Consider the following 22,198-nt stretch of genomic DNA (forward strand, 5'->3'; position numbering starts at 1 on the left):
GATGCTTCCAACCTAAGCCACGCTATGATCCTATGACCCCAGGGACACCTCGCTGGGAGAGCAGCCCTGTGCAGGAGGCAGCCCCTGCCTCGGCAAAGCTACTGGGAAGCAGGGCACGGGCTCAGTGCCTCGGGGCTACAACAGAGGGACTGTCCCAGGGACGGCGGTACCCGCTGCTCCATCCCGGCACGGAGAGCTCCGGGGCGCGCCGCTCTTCTGGGACAACGTGGAGCTGCCCCTGGCCGGGCCCGGCTGCCGCTCCTCTCCCCGCTTCCCCACCTCGGAGCCGCGGGGCGGAGCGGAGCGGGGCGGGGCGGCCCGGGCCGGGATCCGGTGCCGGCGGCTGGCAGGCGGTGAGCGGCGGAGCGGTGCGGAGCGCGGAAGGCAGCGCCGTGTCCCGGAGCGCCGGGGAGCCCCGGCCGCGGCCCCTATGGAGAAGTATAAAGGTGAGGAGGCGCCGCGCGTGTCTGTGTCCACTGTTGCTCCTGGGGAGCGGCGTCGAAGGGGAACGATCTCGGGTGGGGGACTCGGATCGCTGTGCCCGCGAGTGGAGAACCGCAGTGGGGATGGAAAAGCACGAGTGGGGCCGGGCGATTCGAGCTGCGAGTCGAACCCTTTTTGCCGTCCGAAAGCTCTGCCGGGGTCTGTCTGCTGCAGCCTGCCCGCTGCCTCCCTGCGCAGCGATGCTCGGGCGTAGCACCGGGAAGGGCTGCGGGCGGCTCTCGGAAAGTTCCCCGCCTTGGGAGCCGCAGGAGAGCCCCGCGCTCGGGTGCGCTCGGCCATTTCGGCCGCTGCTGTTCGTGTTAACCTTCCCGGGGAGAGCGGAGCCGGCGCTGGGACCCGCTGTGTAAACGGGGCTCTGCCGAAACCGCCGCCCTCCTCGGGACGCCTGGAAGTGTGAGAGGGGGACTTGGAACTCGGCACACGTGTGCCTGCCTGACCCGTTTGCGTTTGTTTTCCTCCAGTTGGCAAGATGTGGTTGAAACTCAGCAGATGCGTTCAATTCATATCCCTTTTCCTCTAATCCTTCTTCAGTAGGGCTTCATATAATATCAAGGTATCGCACTGGCTGAAATCAATCTCTGTTTTCTGCCTGAGCTGCACGAGTCCTGCAGCACCCCAACACAGCCAGCACTGTACCTCCTGCTGCATTTTGGTTCCCGTTTACAATCGATGCTTTACAAACCCAATAAGCGTGCTGCTGGACTGACGTTCAAGATGATATTACAAGTCAAATATTGTGCAGCTTTTTTTTTTTTTTTTTTTCTTTTTCTTTTTCTTTCTTTTAATTCTGGCAGGATCTACACAGTTCCATTCAGTTCCAGCAGCAAAGCAAAAGATTCATTAAGATTCAGCTATGTTTTGTATGTTGTCTTATTTAAATATGCACACTGCTTCTTCAGAGCAGCAGGGATGTGTTCTGCACATGTGGAATGAATAGCAAGTGCTGCGATGGTGGGGGCTTGCTAGTGCCTTTGTGCCAATGGGAGCAAGTGTGTGTGTGGGAGCCAGCCCAGCATTAACGAGGGTGCAGAGGGAAACGGCCATGAGGGTGGGAACTGCTGGCAGTGCAGAGGGCACACGTGAGGCAGGGCACTGAGGAGCAGGTGGAGAAAGCAATGAGTGGCAGTTAGTGAGCACAGGGAGAGGTGCGTGTGCTGGTGGGGATGGGTGGTGGGAGCTTTGCCTGTGCCACTGGCTGGACAGAGTGCTTGTGCAGGGAAATGCTATGATGCTGGAGATGGGTGGAGGCAAAGGGCACTGTTAGGCAACAGAGTGGTGTTTAGGGAGGAGGATTTTGACTCCAAGGTCCTTTTTATTACTTGGAAATGAAGGTTGCAATCATCAGCAGACAGCAATGCTGTTTTCCTTAAGTACAGGCAGGGCTCCCAGCTGACACGCAGGTGTCCCTGCTGCTTCAGAGGGTGACACACCACAGGAATCCAGTTGGACAGACGTGTGGGGCCGGATGGGTGCGAGCTGGGGCTGGCGGCCCGTGGGGTGGCACAGGGAAGGACTCAGGTGGTAAAAACCCTCCTCAGAGCTACATTCCTTTCTCAGCCCATGCCAATAGGGGTGTGGGGACAACTGCACAGGGGAATTCCTTGGCACTTGTTAGGTCTTAGCAGGAGCCAATTGGTGCTGTAGATAAGGATTAAAGGGGTGACTTGGTAGGAAGATGAGGTGTTTGCTTGCTAGCTATTGTGACTGGACTGGGAGGAGATCTGGGTGTGGGCCTGTTTGGGATTTTGTGCACGTGTTCTTTTTAACAAGTTCTTGAAAATACATGGTGATATGACTAGGATTAAACTGTGAAGCGGAGAGGACAATGATAAGAGCCATGATAATGGTCTGAGACCCTCTAGAAAACTCAGTTAATCAGAGTTCAAATTGAAATGATTCAAATGAATGTGATCCATACAAACATGTGTTTTCTTTTCAGCTGAGCACCAACACAGCTGTTGTGCTCAGCTAATGGTCCTGGTGCACCTGGCAGCTGGAGAAAATGGAGTGGTGAGGGTCCTGTACCAACCCCAACACAGCGCTCAGCTGCTGGGCTCAGTCCTCTTTGATTAATGTCCTGAGTAACTCCTTGAGTGAGTGACCTCAGTGGGTTTTGAAGAAGGAAACAAGCACAGGAGTCATTTGTTCAGCAGGGATTTAGGAGATGAAACCTATTTCTGGGACAGAAACCGCAGCCTGTCTCAGTGATACATCTGCTGTGCCCTTCCAGCCAAGCCATCCCACGCACCATCACTGTGCCAGGGTCATATTTCTGTCTCAGAGATGGGCAGAGGGTGCAGTACCCTTCAGTCCTGCTGCTCTGGTGTCTGTGTGGTGTTTATTTCCTGCGTGGGGCAGCTCTCACCCCTTCACACACCTTCTCTGCTCCAGTTGCATGCATGGGATCCCTGTGAATGAGTTCTTTGTGTGACAGTCGCTTTCACTGAGTGCCCACAGCACAGGGAGGGCCTATGCGAAAGTGCTGCTGCTTCTTGGAGCATGGCTCCAGCTCCAGACAGGATGGGGGAGCAGTACAGTAATCTCAGGACCAAAACCCCAAGCTCCCCTGCATGTGGGTGATGTCTTCCTCCCAATCATTCTACCAGGCTCAGTGGAGTCACCGTCCCTGGGAGGCTTACAGGAAATGCAAAGATATGGTACTGAGTAATGTGGCTTAGAGGGCATGATGGTGACAGGTTGACAGTTGGACTGGATGTTCTTAGTGGTCTTTTCCAATCTCAATTATTCTAAATCGGGTATGCTGTTGTCCTGAGAGCTTCCTACCTACTTCCAAACAGCCTGCTGTGCCCTCTGAAGGGCAGCAGCCAACCAAGGCAGGGAAGCGTGTCTTCAGGCACCAGCCACCAGGGAGCCCAGAGCTGTAGGGGATGTTTGTGAGGAGCAGAACTCAGCTGTGATTAATCGCGATGCAGGGCATGAGCAACTGGGCCATAGGCAATGCTCCCTGAAGCAAAGGGACCAGTGCCTGCAACTGAACTGGGTTGCTGTGGTCCCGGAGCCAGTCTGACGGGCTGCCTGCTGGTGTTTACTGGTGGTGGAAGGTGAGTCACCACTGCTCTGCTCCCAGGTCAGCAGACAGGACGTGTGTTGTGCTGTGGTCTGCCTGCGTAGCCTATGGGTGTCTGTCTGTTTTGACCCCAGGATGCTGCTGGTGCCAGCCCTGCTCCTTGCTGGGCTAAAGTGAAATAAAAGCTGGTGCTGCACCTGTGGGGCAAGTCATAAGCATTCAGCTTCAGCCCTGCACCAACTCCAAAAGGCAAGGAGTGGGGCTAAAAGGCACTGAGTGCAGCTGCTGGTGGTGGAAGCACGAGTGGGGCACTTTGGCTCTGTCACTGGGCACTCTGGCCTCAAATCCAAAATGTGCAGGTCAGCGTCACCGGCATACTATTTTTTTTTCCCTGTTATTTCTTCTTCTTCCACTGACCTATTGACTTTTTTGTGGGCAAAATTCCATAGAAAGCACATCTGAGGATGGTTTGATGTATGGCAACATTGTCTTCAGTTATAAACAGCTCTGTCTGGAAGTAAATATCTCAGAATTACAGGATCAGGCTGAGACTCCCACATAATGCATGTGTTTGCCGCTTGTGATTTAATAGAAGCCAGTATGTTCCCTCCTTGGATGGACTGTGCTCTGTCTTGCATAAAAATTTTTCTACTGTCTTTTCTCCCCCCTGTTTCATTTGGATCTGCTTAGGATGAAAGCAGTGCAAGGCTTACAATAAGTCTGGGAAGCAGAGACCCACCAGCCCCAGCTGGCAGCCCAGCCTGTGGGCTTCCTTCTGCGTGCAGGAATTTAAACCTTCCCCTGAGACTGTGGGAGCAGCCACTGCCCCCAGCACGGGGTGCTGCACATGGTTCTCCTCTTGCTCTTGTGACTTGGGATTAAAAATATCTTTAGTCTCTCATCTCACTAATAATTAATGGCTCTGGGCTTTTCGGAGTCAGCACACAGTTTGGAGGGTAGAGGTGGGCTGCTCAGCAGCCTGGATGCTCTTGACAGCTGTTGGCGTAACGCTTTGGCAGCAGTGCTTCTAGCAAGGTGGGTCCAAGCTAGGAGTGTATTGCAGTTTGTGCTTGGGCTCCTTCTCATGTGGATTGGGCTTGATGGGGAGTGAGAGTACAACCTCCTTCCTGGGGCTGATCTACTGGAGGCAGGTGTGAGGGGAAGTGTGTGCACAGGTCTCCGTGGGCTGAGGTAAGGTATCTGCATGCACATCTCTGATCCAGAATCGCTCTGCAGATCGCATCGTTGTTATTTATCACTGAAAAGCATGAGAGGTATTAAGGCTTGGGAAGAAAGAGCTGGCTCACACAGAATGTGAGTTACCCAAGGGTTTTGCAATGTCACTGGTGAGCTGAACGTCTCTCCACAAATGCGTTTGAAACGTGGAGCTTCCTTGGGCTGAGGAATGCAATGGAGCCAGCTGCAGCCCCACCGGCTTCCAGTAGCATCCATTTGTCATTTGTTGGAGCAAAGCAGTGCATGTGTCCAGTCAGCATGGTGCCAAACAGCTCTGACTTCCAATGGTCCCACTGTGTGTGAGCGGAAATCAGCAGTAGTGCAGGGATGCTCTTTGGAAATGGGTGCATGGTCACAATGGATATAGTTGGCCACCACCTGCAGCTGTGAAAGTGTGCAAGTGCAAAAATGAGGGTTGCAGAAGTGGCAATGTGGTAATGCCAGGCTGTGGCAGGGCTTGTGACAGTTGGGAGCCATCTGTCCACCCCCATCAGCTGCTCCATCCCTGCAGTTTGGCTGAGGAGCACGTCCTATCTCCTCTGCATAAATCTGGTGTTTTCAAGGATATTTTGTGTTTTACTGCAGCCTCTAAAAACGTGCCTGCGCATCTTGAATGGTGGAAACTTGCTGCTTTTACTGTCATATATCTCAGGCCTCTCCATTGCCCTGGTGTATACAGAATCAGAGAGAGAGCTGAGGTTGTGATGTACTGTTCCACATCTGCTATAGGATTGCTTGATCTTGGCAGCTGATGAGGTATGAGCAGCCCCATGTGAGAACTGTTCAGGCTCATCGGGCTCCACCTATACAGCAGCTGGGCCCTCCTCACCTTGTTGCCATCAGCCGGCTGCAGCATCCTCCTCACCTCACTTCAGAAGCACAGACTGCAGTGTGGATCCCACCCAGCTGTGTGTGACCTGTGGGATCTGGGATGTTCCCCCATCTCGAAGCTCCCCACTTCCCTGAGCAGTAGTCAGAGTGCAGTGCTGGTGATGCTCAGCCCCTACAATCCCCAATCTGCGTGCACAGCTTTTTGTCCAGTCAGGAGCTGTGCTGTTGCAGGGTGAGGGCTATGCACACGCCAGGTATTCTCAGAGGCATACAGCAGATGTGCACTCACCTAAACACAAAACCAAAAGGTCACATTTCTTCTCGCCAATGCCAAACAGAAGTCAGCTACTGTACCACTTAGCAAAGCAGTGCTTGTAGATGATTTACTCTTCAATTAAGCATGGTATTGTTTTATATAAACACAGGTTCTCATTGCTGCTTCAACTTTATCCCATCTCCTCTTTCCAGTCATTATTCAGGACACATGCACAGCATCTTTCAGTTCACGAGTGGTGCTGGCTGATGATGTTACCAGTTCTGTAGGTGCCACACCAGTTAGGTCTCTTACTGCAGCTTTGAAACCATTCCCCTGATGAGAAGACTGCTGAAAGGAATTATTGCCTTGTTGGTACAGGTTGCCTCAGTGTGCTGTCACTGATCCAAGCGTCCATAAATGTATCAGTGCTTGCAAGCGTGGCTTGGTTTGTGTCTAAGTCTGTTTGAGCCATAGGGACTAGTTCTAGGAAAGTTCCCCAGATCCAGTAAGTCAGTCTTGAAGTGTGTTTCTTATGCTAAGCTTCACTCCTGATTTCTGGGTTTTTGAATTGTAGTTCTGCCTCTGATCCTGATCTGCAGATATTGAGGTGCTGTTAATGCAGTCTGTCATCTGAACTCTTAGATAGTGGCAGCTAGTCCGAGCTCCAGCACAGCAGGGTCTTGATTTAATCACCTGTATATGCCAAAATCCCTATCAAATCTATCTAAATGGATTACCCTGTGTGATACTGGCAGTGTCTCCTGGCAGCGTGTGAAGTGGAGCAGAGCTGGGTGAGAATGCAGTTGCTCCAAGGCTGTGTCTATTAGCACTTTGTGCTAGATAACTTCAGTGAGCGTAGTTTGCAGCTCGAGCTGCTCAAGCAGATGCTCTCTTTGAGTGCGGAAGAGGTCTATTTCTGGAAATTGAAGTGGGAGTTGGTGGTGTGGGGGGAAGCAAAATGGCAATTGAAAGTTATACATTATAAAGCCTGAATTCCCATGTCTGGCTGAGAAGAGAAACAAATGCTTTCTCGACCCGGGATGCCTCAGCATTCCCAACAGCAGGATGATTTATCTGTAGTTCTGATAGCTTTCCAAGCCTCAAAGCAAAAAGAGCAGCAGCAGTTACGTTGTACTGCTGTGGCTGAGTGCAGTGGGCAGTGCCCAGATTGAAAAACTGGTGCTGTGGGAAGGGAAAGTGGGTATGGCTGTGGGTTTGGGCACCTCTATTCCTGGGGCAGCCTCCATAGGATTGCCTCTGGCTGAAACCCTGCATTAAACAGCATGGAATTGAACTTCTGTGTTTGTTGGCTACGTCAGCCTTCCTTCAATTCTTCGGCTTGAATAATGACATCCCCCTTTGGTTCTGTGTGCTATTTGCTGCCAGTGTCATTCCAGTTGTGATGATTCTTTTATTCTCGTGCTGATCACCTACCAAAGTCACTGGTGTTTGAAAGCCTGGGGACAAACAGGAGCACAGCCACTGAGGGAGCACAGAGGGGTGTTTCTGAGTGAGGACTTTGAGAGCAGATACAGGGTGTCCCGTTAATGCTGAGCATGCAATGAGATGGGTATTGCTGCCATTATGTAGGCAGTTCTGTCTCTGTGAAACTGCGTGAAACAGCTGTATGAAATCTGTCAGCTGCTGTGTGCCACTTCCAAATTGCATGTTCTTACTTCTGTCAGATATTTCATGTCTCTGTGACAGCTCTGTGAGAGCATGGTACTCCAGTGCTCTCTTTTTAAGTATCCTTATAATGTTTAATTCTGGTCAGACAGCCTCCCACCGTCACTCTTCATTAGCTGCAAAACCTTCTTGGTTTGCTTTTGTTCCCATGCTGGATGGAGGTTTTTGTTGGAAATGCTCTGTTTTCAGCATATGTTCCTGTTTTTCCTGACAAACATGAATGTCTGTTGGCCCACATCTAGAGGAGGTGGGAAATGCCAAATTCATTCCTTGTGTCCCTCCAGCACAGCTGATGGATGGACCGCAAGGGTCAGATTGGATCTGAGGTTTAGATTGGGCTCACTGAAAGTTTAACCAGTTGTTATTGATAGGTTCCTTTACTGATTGCACCAGAAATATTGTTAAGATGCTTTGGCACACCGAGAAATCAAACCTTCAAGTTAACAAAAGCTGATGTGTGATAGAGGAGGAATGCAAAGCTGGGAGCATATTCACCCCACAGAAATGCTGGCGCTTCCGGGTGCTTGGAGCACAGGCATGGCTGACCCTTCCTCCAGACATAATTCCTTGGACTGTGAAAAAAAACGAGGAGGCTTGAGCACACTGGGGATGGGCTGTATGGGAACAGCCAAACCCTCTGCACAGATCTCAGCAAGGGCCGGGAGCCCCACTGCTGAGGGACCCCGTCAGTGCTCCACATCTTCATCTTCTGCTCAGCTGTGATGAAACGGAGCTCCTGAAAGCTTCTGCTAATTCCAAATTCTGCATTGGAATTTCAAATTTCCTTTCAGTGCTTGCCCATAAGATCTCCCTCCCTTGTTCATACATTCACTTTTTGTCTGCATTGTTCCCAAAAGTGCAGGCCTGCTCTGCCGTAGTATGGCAAGAAGGAAGTAAAATATTCCCTTTTTTATATGTAAAGGGAGCTGCTGCCTAGCACAGAGCTGGCTTCTAGATGAAAGAGTCAAATGCCAAACTGTTCTGTTTCAGTTTGAGCAGGAGCAGCTTTGATCTAGAAGAGATGATTCAGTCAGTAGCGGGAAGCAATTCTTTATAGTGAATTCAGAAATAAAGCCCTAAGATCTGGGCTGTGACGTGTCAGTCACAGCGTATGTTATGTGAAAATGAAAACCATAATGTCTGAAATGAAGTGTGGAAGTTTTTCGAAACAAAAGGAAAAGAAAAAACAAAACAAAACACTTGTGATGTTGGTTGCCAAGAGCTTTCTTGCAGCCAGAGAGGGTTGGGGTGGGGGAAGATCACTCCTGGAGCGATGGGAGCAGTGAGCAACGTGGACAAACTAGGAAGGGGAGAGACTTCCTGCACTGCAGCTCAGGCTGGAGGTGGGGCCAGGATTGAAATCTGGGTCTCTTGGACCTGAGTCAGACTCTGTAATGCACATTTGCTGCCTTGCCACCCTGATTTGATGCGACTCCTTCACTACCGCTCTCTGAAGAAGGCAGATGCGGTGAGACCTGACTGGTCACAGGGTCTGCTCTGGTTGTGTGAAGCAGGGATGGCCAATTCCTGCTACTGAGACGCTTTCATTCAGAGCCAGGTGTCCGGCCCAGATCCATGCAGCTGTATTTTGTGGCACCGCAGCTGCCCAAGCAAACACAGCTGGACCTGGGCTGGGTCACAGCGCAGGCCACGATGCGCAGGCATGCATGGGGCTGGGTGGCTGGGTCAGCGTGCTGCGTGGCCGGGAGCCGGGGGATGTGGTGAAACACATCTGGTGTGAGGCAGCAAGCTTTTGGCAAGTCCCAGTGCAGAAGTGTCACTGGTGCTCAGCATTTCTGCAGCTGTACTCTGCGTTCAGTGTATGTTTTGAGCTGTTGTTGTCCTCTGCAGGTTAAGAACACGTGGGTATCTAGCTGAGGGAGATCCTCAGAGAACATTTATTTGTTGGTTTCAGTGGCTGCATGCAGTAGGCGATAGAGACTTCTTTGACACAGAAAGCCTGTGAAACCTCCTGCTATCCAGCAGGTTATTCCTGCTGAGAAGGATTGCCCAGCCCTTCAGTCCCACCTCCTTGCCTGCTTCATCTTTGACATTTGCTCTCCTTCCCACCCTACTGGCAGGCAGCTGCTAGCTAGCTTCTGCCCAGGCAATTTTTGCTCACTGGCAGACCAGAGAGCAAGGGGAGCAGTGTGCTGGGAGATCAGCCCATGGGGTAGTGATGCTCCAATCAAGTGTGTTTCTTTGGGATGCTCAGGGTGTTCAGGTCCCCTGTGGTCACCTGGCAGCAAGGACTGCCTTACCCCTCATTTTAGCCTTCCCTGGTAGTAACAAGCTTTGTTATGAGATACTTGTTTGACGAGGTGACTCAAGGTATAGAGAAGAAGGAATTAAACAGGGAAAAAAGTCCCTCGTTTATCTCATGTTCCAGAAAGTGTCATCTTGTGGTATTTTCCCCATTTGAAAAGTAAATATTCCAAGTAATGTGACTTCCCTCAGATCTCTCAAGGATTAATCTGTGGTCTGGGAGGTTTTATTATTCCTGGGGATGTGGTGTGAATTACTAGTCCTGGGTGTATATGATGGAACAGTAAGATAAATTCATTTTTTGGCAAGAGAAAAAAACACCACCACCAACAACAACAACAAAAAAAACCACCAAAACCCACCTTTTTGCATGATGCCAAAGAACAGCTACTGTTGTGATGTGAGAGCTGGAAGAAGTGTGTCTGTACCAGGAGATGTGCTGGGGATACAGAGACCCACAACAAACTTGCACTCAGAAGTGAACTGCTGAGCTTCTGCAATGTCACTGTGTGGCTTGTAACCCTTGATGGGAACAGACCTGTCTTTTGGGTGGAAAACATGACACAAATATTCATCTACAGCTATACTGTGATACCTTTGCAATCTGTTGAGCTTTCTTTGAACAACCTCTAGATCTTGTAAACCTGATGTTTGTGAATTGTAAATAGTAGTAATGGTACCTGGGTGCCATCACTGTTCTTAACTACTCTTAACATAGGTCATAATAAAAAGTAACTTCAGTCCAGAACCAGAATCCTCAAAGCTGTAGGTGTGCCCAGTACTGCAGTACTGTCACTGGCATGTCTTGTAGTTGGAAGAAGATTGGTAGGATGAACATCGTATCAGAAAAACAAAGTAAGCCTGTAGAAATTTCTGCTTGCAGTGAAGACTGTAATGTTTAAGTGATAGGACAAAGGGATAATAAATAATAAATGCAGAAGGGAACAAGGAAATCATATAACAACAATAAAGGATCCAAACATATGGAAAATTCAATTCTATGGAGAATTAAGTCACTATTATGTAATCAGGATCAATGGAAATGAGCTGATGTCAGTATTGGACTGGCTTAATGTATGCATGGAAAATTGTGTCCTCTCGGACAGACCTACTAATAGGAGTGAAAGCTCCACGCACGCCACATTTCCATTAACTGTGTTTTGTTTTTTACCTAGAAGGGTTCGGATTCAAATCCAGCAGAAGTAGGCTTTCTTCTAAATTGAAACTGATTTGTTGTCTGGATCTAAAAACTCTGTAGAAGATGGCAGGCAGTAAAACCCTGCTATAAACATCTACCTTATACTGGTTGTTTTTGGGCAAAACTTTTTTTTTTTGTTGTTCTAATTGAACTTTTTGCACAACAGAGTTCCTGGTCACCTCTCCAGGTATGGCTGTGGTAGCCCACAGCCTTGGAAAATCCCCACCTAGATAGGAATTTCCTTCCTGAACCCCCACTTGAGGACTGGAAGGAGCAGTACCTTGCACCAAGAGGTGCCCCTGTGCCCAGAGAGTGGAGACTCCTGCAGTGTTACAGGTCGTAGAATCATTTTGGCTGGGAAAACACTTCAAGATGATCATGTTACAAAGCTGCCCAAAGAGCTGCTGCCTTATAGCATGGCTGTCATCCTGTGAGACAGATCCTGTAGTTGGGAATACAGAGCAGCAGAAAAGGGGTGGGAAGCAGTGGGATATATGAAATAGACTTGAAATCCTGGAGTGGTTACTGCATAAGAAAACATGTCTGAATCAACAAGTTAGGGAAAAAAGTCAGCTGTTAGATGTTAGTGGCTGGAGCTGTCATGTGAAGTGAATGTGTGGGTGGTTTCGAATTAGTAGAGATGCCAGAGGTGGGAAGAGACCAGTAGGAGAAAAAGGGATGGGATAACCTGACCTTTGCCTGTTTTCAATTCAGTGAGAGCATGAAGGGAGTGGGAGAAGTGAGTGGGAGGTCTCTAAGGGTGTCATCATGGGAGGGAGCTTGAGTTGCTCAGCACCTCACACCCACGGGGAAGGGGAGTCCTCACCCTGACCAGGCACTTCTGCTGCTCGCTTTATACCTGCTCTGATAGGCAGCCCACCCTCTGAGCCAGTTTCACTGGAAACCACTTTGTTGTTGCTGCATATACCTTCCATGGAATGAAAGTTGATATGGCTCAGTGGAGGGTGTGATGAATACCATTGCTAATGCAGTTTCAGTAGTTTCCCTGCTACTGAAACTAGCCAATGGCAGGGAAAAGAAAGAGGAAAGAGAAGCACAGGGGTCTCGTTAGCTTTGTGTGTTCCTCAAATGGAAAGCTTCTTAGTCATTGAAATAACCTTTATGTTTCTCAAAGTGATCTCATGGATAGGAGATAGGAAAAGGTGTGGAGGAAGGTATGACAGAGAGCATACAGCCTTATCTTCAATTCCTTAGACATTTTTTCTGCATATCTTATTTAGCCTCTTTAGCTTAAGAAACATTTTCTGTGCTATGAAATAATCACTCTTAAAATGGTGCTAGAGAGGTGAAGACACCCTTGGCTTTGCAAGCAAAGTTAAATTGATTGCATCTACTTCCTGTCCAGCAGATCTGTTGAAAGATGGCCAGTGTCTTTCCTGAGAAACAGCTGCTCAGAATTTTGGGAGGAAAAATATTTGATTCCTCACATTCTGGCGGATTTGAGGCTCACCAGCTGGTTGAGCAGCCTGCCAAGGCTCACGCTGTTGTGGAAATGTACAGTAACTGGGCATAAGTAGCTCTAAGCCCTTTCTGGACTTGAGCATGAAAATATATTAATGCTGGGAAGCTGTTGAATGTCTCTTTCAAAGTAGGAATAAATCAAAATGGAATTGCTCTGACTGCCCACAAATAAACTCATTTTGGTGAATTTTCTGTTCCTGTTCCCACAGCACCTCTTAAGCTCTGCCTGCTGGCTGGAACTGTCCAAGCCCTCCAAGGGCCTCACGCTGATCAAGGCTGTGTTTGAAATATGGTATTTGACTGAAACCCTCCAGTTCTTATATTTGGTTTTTGAATACTTGTATGCACAATTTGTATTATTTCAATTTGAGGATGAAATTCTTACTAGGTTGACTGAAATAAACAAGGAGAGGTAGATGGAAAACTCAGGTCAAAACGACTTTTCTGGAGCAAATGCAGTATGTTCTCTGTATTAGAATGCAATGGTAATGCTCAGCCACAGAGACAGCTTTATCCAGCACAAATGCTACTGTACAAGTGGCTGGGCTGTGGATGGGTGGGCTGTAGGTCAGTTAGTAACTGGCTGGATTTTGGAGTTCAAGGAGAACAGGGTTGTGGTTTGTATTCTGCTTGAAGACCAGTAAGTTACTGGAGGTGTTTTCCGGGGTGTTCTGCCCTGGGGCTTATCTCTATCAGTGACCTGGCAGAAGGGAAATATACATCTCAACAAATCTGCAGATTACATCAGTCTTTTGGAGGCAGCCAATAGACTTGAGGGTAGAGCTGCCAATACTTTTGGAAGGTTATTGGGGAGATGTTTCATGGTGGGAGAGCAAGAGACAACAGACAAACAGAACAAGAAAGGCTCAGACTTAATATGAGAAAAACCCTTGACAATGAAGAGAGTCAAGCTGTGGACAAGATTGCACAGAGGTAGTTCAGTTTCCATCCTTCAAGGTTTTCACAGGATCAGATCCGATCACTGATCCCTAAAGAACCCAGTGTGAATTAAAAGTGAATGCTGCTCTAAGCATGCAGCTGGACTGGCCACTCCTGAAGTCTCTTTCACATGGAGTATTTCTGGGATCCTTCAGATTAATAGTGCTAGGCAGAAACAGCATTTCTCCTCCAGAAGCTGAAGACTTCAGGATATACTGGCATCCAGTATGTGCATCTGTTTTAAGCAGGTGCTGTCCCATTCCCCACCTGTACCCATGAGCCTTAACAAGGGACAGTCATGACCCAGATGCTGCACTGGGAATAAATCCATGATACTCACATCACAAACCAGCTGCATTTAGGGTGTGTGGGGATATCCTTGCCTGCAGGGAACAGTTGAAGATTTGAGCTGTACTTAGCTGTTTCATGAGAGCTGTGTGTATGCATGCTATCTGGCCAGGAGCTGCCTGTGTGTAGCTTCTGCATGGATCCTGAGATTGACTTCCTCCCTCTGGGCTAGCAGACTTGGAATAGTCCAGTCCCTTTGTGGCAAACCTGTCCATGGATTGTGAAGCTCAAATCAAGATTTTGTCAGTGTGGAGTGAATTTTCTGTTGGGATGAAGTTCAGGCTGTAAAAGACCAGGGCTTCTTTGGATCTGACCCAAGAGTTTAACAAAGCAGCTTCCATCTATTTGTATGGGTTTTAATGTTTTGTTTTGTATACGCTATACAAAATTTCTGTACAAGATGTTCTTCTAACCCTATGAAAAGCAAAGCCAAGAGAGAAAATATGTGATGCACTGGTTGGAGGCATTCAGATACTGCCGGAGGGTTGTGATGCAATTTGGTAGAGTGCCAGTGTTTCAGTCGTAAACTGAATGTAGGTGAGTGCTGATTAAAATGAGCCCACACAGTATCAAGCTATTGCATCTGTAAGTTTGGTTTAAGGTAGCATGTGGAAATACAGGTGAGGGTACTAGACTCTGTCTGTCTGTGATACACGAGGAGTCTTAACTCCATCTTTCAGTCCACAACAAAAACAACCCACTGATATGCAGTATTACTCTCTTAAATAAGCTTTAAAAATAGCAAGCATACCTTACTACTTATGTTTAGTTGATGAGTAGACACCTTGGAAAAATGTTTGCTTTATGTTCTACACCCAATTATCTTACGCTCTTGATATGTGTAAAATGCTGGTGACTGGTTCAGTGGCTGAGGGGAGAGGGAGGCTTTGTTAATCTTGACTTTACTAAGGCTTTGGTCATTGCATCCCATCCCTGCTTGGTGCCAGGAAGTCCAGCTGGAGGCCAGTTGCTAATGTTATGCCACAGGGCTCAATAATGGGGGTGGTACTGTTCATTTGTGACCTAGCTGATGGGGCAGAGTACATCCTTACCACAGGTAACACAAGGTTCACAGGTAACAAAAGACTGAGAGGAGTGTTTGAAACAGCAACTGATTGTGGAAGGAGGTTATTCCCCTTTATTCAGTCCTGGTAAGTCGCTGGTAATACTGAGTCTATCTAGTGCTGGGCTTCCCATTACAACAGAGTTGTGTATGTATAGAAGCTGGTTCAACAAAGTGCCATGAAGATGATGAAGGGACTGGAGGAGCTGGCACTGTTCAGCCTGGAGAAGGGGAGGTTTGGAGGGCCCTTATCGCTTTGTATAAATACCTGATGGGGGGGGAGTAAAGAAGACAAACAGACTTTTCTCAGTGGTATCTAGTGAAAGGACAAGAGACAGTGGGCACTATCTGGAATGGAACTCCATTTTAATGTAGGGAAAAGCTTTATAATTGTGAGCACTGTTGAAAACTGGACCACGTTGCTCTGAGTAACCTGCTGTAGGTGCTCTGGGCAGGTGTTGGAGTAGGTGCTCTCCTGAGGTGCCTGCCTACCTCACCTGTATGACCAGTGAAACCCCTTGGTTGGCAGCACAGAGCAAAACCTGAAGTGTTGGGAGCTTATGTCCCATGTCATGTCTAGGAAAAGAGCTTTTCTGTTCTAATGGATTTATACCATCCTATTTCCTTGAAGCACCACTAGGCACGTCATGCAGAAGGGTGGTTTCATCAGCTGCTCTGCTTGGCTGGAGGGGAGACACTCTTTGGGTTGCCTAATTCTTTATTTTGGTTCAGCATGAAGTCTCCCTTGGCAGGTTTGTTGCTTCCATGCACTCATGAGCCACTTCTCCCTGTTCCTTTACTAGGAGCAAAAGGTGTGCTCCCACCCAGCAGTGGTTGATGTGGGCAGAGCCACGTTGCTGTCTCCAGCGCAGCCAAGCATGGTGCTCATCACAATGATGCTCCTTGGCTGCCTTCTGTATTCAGAGCTTTGGAAGTGTCACTGGGATGTTCCTCATCAGAGGATCTGGCTTGCTGGGTCTCCTACATGTCCTGGAGTTGATCTGGGCAGAAGGGATTTCTAGTGGAAACGTACATCTGTTACTCCTTAAGTGTGACCACTGTCAAGGTTTCCATCCCTTCAGAAAGCAGTTCTTTGCCAAAAGCCCAATAATCTCTGTTTTTTCAGGGAATAAGTTGTGAGGATAACCAACCCTTTTTTTTCTATTTTTTTCTTTTTCAGCTGAAGAGACGAGTTTGGTTTTAAATTACAGCATATTGAGTCAGTGCTTTTGACACCCACAGCTGTGTTGGCGGAAAGCTGCTGGAGGATTTGTTTGGGCAGGGCCCTGTGCGTCTGTGTGGCTTTGGGAAGGACGTACCTTGCAAGGTGCTTGGCCCTACAGCTGCTCACAGTGGGTGCCATGCGGCTCCGGCTTTGCTGTGCATCCCTGTCAGAGTGCAGGAGTCTGACCAGCAAAACAAATGACATTGTTTTCACATGGTGCAAAGCCGCTCCCTCCACCTTCCCCTGCACCACTGCCCGTATCTCGGCTCCGAGTCCTGAGGGGAAGCAGCAGGCTGAGTCATCTGGCGCTGTGTGTATTGACAGAACAGACAGGCAGAGCTGGGAGGAGGGACCGACGCACCGGGAGTCTTGGCCAGAGATGATGGGCTCCCTCCTCCTCACCTGCCCTCGGGCTGGGTTGCAGATACCTCTGGCTTTGAGCCTTGAACTGATCAGGAGTCAGTTCAAGAAAACCACCGACGAGGCATCAAACTGCTGGGCTAGGTTTGAGTGCATTTTGCTTGAAAAACCTGGTATGTGAGCTCAAGTGAGGGGTAGCAGCATGGGAAAGGTCTTTGAAGATTCATTTGTCCTGCTCTCAGCAGCAACCGAGATAAAAGAGCTGCTCGTGCTTCCCCTTGTGCTATCCACAGCCAGGTAGCTCTGCTGGGCTTGCACAGGGAGTGCTGGGGCTGCCCTGCCCTGCGCTAGCATGGTGTGAGCAATGCTGGGGCTGCAACCCTCGGTACTGTGGGTTTTCTGAACTGCTGGAATCAACTCAGAAGTCAAGGTTGATGATTTGTTTTTTGTTTTCTTTTGTTTTCAGATTGTTTTGTAGCCTCCTCGCACTCCCTCCCAGCCCCTTTCCTCCTGGAAAAAGAAAACCAAAGCAGATGTTTAGGTTATTCTCCTGTGTTTCCCTTTTCTCCAGGACTCTGGCAGCTGATCTCCTCTTGATGAGCAATGCTGCCTGGGGATGCCATATACCCATGGGAAACAATTCTCCCTGTGCTGATGTATTGATTTTTGGTGAAAGTTCCATGCTCAGCCTTGCTTGCAGTCAGTGGTACCTCCTTTCAGGCTTTCTGTGAAAAGCTGCTTTTCTGCAGATTGGCTGTGTTTGCAAGTTTCCTTCTTCCTGGAAGGGGCAAAGGAAGGGGCTGTGGTTCGGCTGTGGTCCCACTGTGGAGAGGGAGCCATGCTGAGAGGGATTGCTCCTTTCCTTTCTGCAGATCCCACCCACACTATGAGAAAAGGGAGTTTGCTGCTGAAACAAATAGGCAGGAAATGGGAAGTGAATAAAGGAAAGGGCTCCTTCACATGCCACGAGTGTGACCTGTGGGACATGCAGCTCTGTCAGTGCTGTTAGCCTGGTGGTTAGGTTCCACTACAGGATGCCTGATCAAGGAGAGCTGAGACCCAAAATCACATACCCAAACATTGCACCCTGGGCTGCTGCTGGAGTGGGCTGCTGGGCCCAGCCACCCCACTGCTACCGCATCCTCAGGGTTTGGATCGGGGGTTTGAGGTCAGGGGATTTCTGTTTGTTTGTTCAGAGCTATTTTATTCATGTACTCCTAATTGCATACAGCTCTCGCTGTTGCTCAGGCTGTGGCTTTCAGCTATCTTGAAATGAAAAGAAAATACATGTTTGTCTTCCAGCACCTTGGGAGCCAAGGGAAGCCTCAGACAGAGCCAAGACGTAACGTGGCAGTGCAAACACTAATATCCAATCTTCCCCAGATTCGTAATTAAGAGCCAGTGATTTTCCCAAGGTTACCAGGAGGACACTAGCCTCCAGGACCCGGCTGTCTGGCTGCCACATCACTAAAACTGTTCCTATGGTGATGAGCTAAGTGCTGTTGTTTTTTTGTGCCTGTTGCAGGTCTTTTATTTTTAATGCTCTCAGATGAGTGCGGCTGCATATCTCCCTTCTGTGCAGAGCCATCACCAGACCAAGCAGTTTTTAGGGGGCACCAAGAGAAGCAGCCTTTTACCCAATGGATCTTCCACTCCAAATGATGGTGTGTAGGTGAAGGAGGCCTGGGCAGCCACTGCAAGGGGCTGAGCTGGGCCTGCTGCTCCGCCGTTCTTTCTCATAGTATTTTTAGAGGAGGAATGCACCTCCTGACCTCTGCTGTGTGGGTAGCGAGCTCCCAGTGGTGCTCCAGCTGTGACATTCTGGGCAGCAGCTATTTTGGGGAGCATCTGGGTGTTTCCATCTCCCCTGTGTGCACTCTGCATTTGCCTTCTCGCTTTTGTTGATGCTGCTTGGGTAGTAACGAGGACATGGGAGCCCGCTGTGGTTTAGGATCTCTTTTTTATTAGGTAAGCAGGAGACAAAATGTATTGTGGCTCATCAATCCTTTGTGGAGAAGTACCTGAGTGGAAGTGTGCAGGGAGGGCTATCAGCTGCCTTTTGCTTTTTGTTTTTTGGTTGGTTTTTTTTTTTGTCTTTTTGCCTGATTGGTGCTCTCTGGCTTGATGCAATGTAGCCAGGGAAAGAAACAAATATTCCTGTGCTATTGAAAATGCCAGGCCTGTTTCCTGCCTCTTCTACAAGGAAGGATATTTTAGGAATGAGCACAGCGTACATCTGAGGAGCTCCTCTTGTTTCTGCTAGCTGGTTGGGATGTTCTGTGAGGTCTGGAACCTCCTACAGTTGGGAAAGCACTGGCAGGCTCCTGCCTGCTTTTGCATTGAGACATCCTTCCAGCCTGGGCACAGGCTCAGATCTGTCACAGTCTTGTTGCAGAGTGAGCTGTGTGTGCTGTCGAGGGATGGAGGTAACCGTGGGCTCAACACCCTTATGGTAAATCAGGACCATAAACAGGCCAGTCACAACAATGCAGTGTTCTGTAAAGGTCTGTGCTGAGAAGATGGGTTTCTTAGTCATGGATTAAGGGAAATACATGAATTTCACAGAACCTGTGCATCATCCATCTGTTGCTGTAGGTGGTACAGGCTTTGCTGCAGGTTACATCTACATGTGGAGGCCCAGTGTGACAGTCACTAGGGCTGGAGCAGGCTGAAGTGCCCCTGTCGCTGGGAGGTTCAGCAGCATGTCTCAGGCTCTCATTACCCATTTTGCATGGGCACTGTGAAAAGGATTGTTCACTATAGCTTTGACCCAAGTCCTTCTGGAAACCAGATGTGTCAAATCAGCAAGACATCCCATCTAAATATTTTCAAACAGAAGCTCAGGGTTGCTTAATGACTCTTGTTTTTGGAGCTGTTTGCTTTTCAGTGCCAGTTTTCTGTCTTGTGGCTTCTCTCCTGCAAGCTGACTTTCAGCAGTTAAACTGGGAGCATGTGGTACTGCGTTGGGCTGCGTGCAGGGATGTTGGAGCCCACCACATAGGTCAGAGGCCTCTCAGGATGCTGACTGAAGGCTCAGCAACTGTTTCCTGACCAAATGGCAGCACAGGACAAGGTTTTAGCAGAAAAAAGTAGAAAAATGCAGTGCCAAGTCTCGCTTTGAGTGCTTGCTGGGGCAATGGGAGAAGGGAAGGAAAACAAATAGGTTAGGACATAAAGAGAACACAGAGGACCAGATTTACTGATGAGTTTTAGCTGCTTGAAGCTTGGGCTGTTCCTACGCTGACAGCATAGAAGGCTTTTCTGATGGAGTTTTTTTTTCTTTTTTTTCTTTCTTGTCATTTCTGATCTGTCTGCTGTGTTGTTATTGTTTTTAAATTATTTTTCCTCAACGAAGATGCACAGAAGTTAATTTTGTGTGAAAGCTCCTCAGGCTGTAGCTGAAATTTCTTGTCACAAATGGCATTCATGGCAATGGCACTGCATGGGAAGCCCATATCCACAGGCCTGAGACTCTCAGATCACTCCTCTGACAAGCTCCTACCCTGAGGAACAGTAGTACATATGTAGGGGGACAACTTAAATGGAATAAAATATAAGACAGCTGCTCCAGAAGAATTGGTGTTTGAGTGCAGAGGACTTACCTGCAGTGCTGACCAGCTGGAGCTCAGTCTTGTCCTGGATCTCTCCTATCCCAGAGGAGAGCACCAGCAACCCAGTGGAGCTATTGGCTGTTTAAAGTTTGAGGATTCTTTTGTTTCTTATAAACGCAGAAATTCCCCATGTTTGGGCTTCTTACTGAATGTGGAGTGGTTTGTGGTTTCCCATTTCAATGAAATGTAGCTTACTTTTGTTTCAGTTTCATCTTGATTTTTTTTTTTTTCTCTTTCCTGTGGTATTTTGGGAATTCCCAGAGCTGGACAACTGTATCTCTGTGACATGACTTGGGAGATTTCTGCACTTCTTGTTTGTTTCTGCATAGAACTAGAATCCAAGGAGGTGTCCTTCTTGTCTGTGCTTTAAACAAAACTATATTGGTAGGCTTCAGTGTGGCGCAAAAGAATGCCTGTTCTTTAGGGAACCAAATCTACTTTTAAATTCCTTCCCTCAGTCCCTGATGTTGGTGATCATGTATTTAAAAACCTGTAAGTTACTGTGGTTTCACAGCCTTTAATGCTGGATCTCTTTCCCGCTGGCCGATTGTTTGGGTTTGATTTGGATCAGGTACCTGATGTTACCGTTGCATTAGCTACAGTGTGTGCTGTCACACTTGACAAAGGAGGAAACATTATAGGCGACCCAGTCAGAGCAGTGGGATGGGATGACACCCATCCAGACTGCATCCTGTTGCTGGGAAATGAAATGATCAGATTTCTCTGAATACCTTTGAGGTGTTGATCTGAAACTGCATTCTTGCTCTGTGATGTGCCAGCAGCCGTATTCTGTCAGAGCAATGCTCTTGACACCTGCCTTGGGAAACTGTCCACAGCAAACGTCATGTTTCTTACAGTCTTTGTCACACTCAGCAAGTGTTGAAAGATACCTTGTGCATTACAGCCTTCAAACTTACAGTGCAAGGCCAAAAGTCCAATTAAATCAGCTTGGCCCGTTGTGGTGGCATGGCCAAAGAGCACACGTTTGCAGCCAGTGACCACACGCTCACCACTGGTACCAAAGGTAGTAGGGGTGAGTGTGGTGACATGTCCACTGACCCTGATGCTCAGGTGGCTGCTTGTGGTAAGGTCAGGTTGATATCTCCCAGAGCAAATTTTGAAGTAGTGTATGTTCTTCTATAGCAAGATGCCTTCTGCCAGTGTGCCACATGTCCTGGAACCTTTTGCCTCCTTGGCAAAAGCCTTGGGATGAGTCCTGTTTCAGGAGTGGATGTGTTTGCATAAAGATTGTTGTTTCCGTCAAAGTTGTTGGAGTTTTGAAAGTGTAACCCCATAAGAAGTGGAGGTAAATGACATAGGGTGGAAATTTTCATTCCTTTGAAATTATAGTTAGGTCCACAAGTCTGAAACGGATGGGATTCAACACTTGAACTAAATCCTCAAGGAGCATTTGAATGCTGAGACAATTTTCAGTTGATACTTTGCATTATGACATCCTCTGAGCTTCCTCAGAGTGTTACTGGAAGGCTGTTTAAGCTTGCCAAAATTCCAGCACATTTTTTTTTATGCACTTGACAGATAAGTAACCCCAGGGACTTAACCACAGTGACCTGCTCAGCTGGGAGTAGGGCAGTGCTGAGAGGCTGATTACGCATACTGCTGGAGCACCCTCCTCTAGGCTGATTCACATCTCACCTGCAGCCCTGAGCTCTTGGACCCCTGAGGGCTGCTCAATCACTTTAATCCTCTCTGTTACTGTCTGGGTATGAGCCGTCCAGCAAGGGAGTCTCTGTAGTAGGGGAAAATATCAAGAAAATGGGCATTAAAGGCTTCAGGTGGGGAAGAGCTGATGGAAAGGAATGGCCCTGCTGTAACACCAGCTTTGTACTCATTCCAGAACTGCAAATCTTCTAGGTCACTTTGCAGACCTTTAGCTTTGGCTCTTGCTCTTCCAGAAGCATTAAGATGATGGAAGGAGTTTCATCACTTGAACAAACTCAACTCAATGTTGAGTTTGCTGAGGAAAACAGAACAGGCATGACAGATTTCAGTTGAGCTTTTGCTGTTACAGTCACTGTTGTAGCCTCATATTTCTTGGAGTCCTCAGCACAAAACCACTTGTGGCACAGCACATATCTGAAAGCAACAGAGCCTATGTGAATGGAAACCAGTGTGTTTTGCACTCTCTTTCATCAATGACCAGCA

At 48.3% G+C, this 22,198-nt stretch overlaps 1 protein-coding gene across 4 annotated transcripts in view; it reads left to right on the forward strand.

The window, feature by feature from the left end:
• The first annotated feature begins 391 nt into the window (after window positions 1-391).
• The window catches only part of AFAP1L2 (actin filament associated protein 1 like 2), a 55,439-nt gene continuing 33,632 nt past the window's right edge, over window positions 392-22,198 (forward strand). For all 4 annotated transcript variants that reach the window (XM_042817746.1, XM_042817748.1, XM_042817750.1 and 1 more), the window contains exon 1: window positions 392-446. In XM_042817746.1, the coding sequence (XP_042673680.1) occupies window positions 431-446 (16 nt within the window). In that variant the 5' untranslated portion in view covers window positions 392-430. The remainder of the gene's footprint in view (window positions 447-22,198) is intronic.

Source organism: Centrocercus urophasianus, unplaced genomic scaffold (genome assembly GCF_019232065.1).
Source record: "Centrocercus urophasianus isolate 14NV4802_14NV808 unplaced genomic scaffold, USGS_Curo_1.0 seq_17, whole genome shotgun sequence".
Lineage (NCBI taxonomy): Eukaryota > Metazoa > Chordata > Aves > Galliformes > Phasianidae > Centrocercus > Centrocercus urophasianus.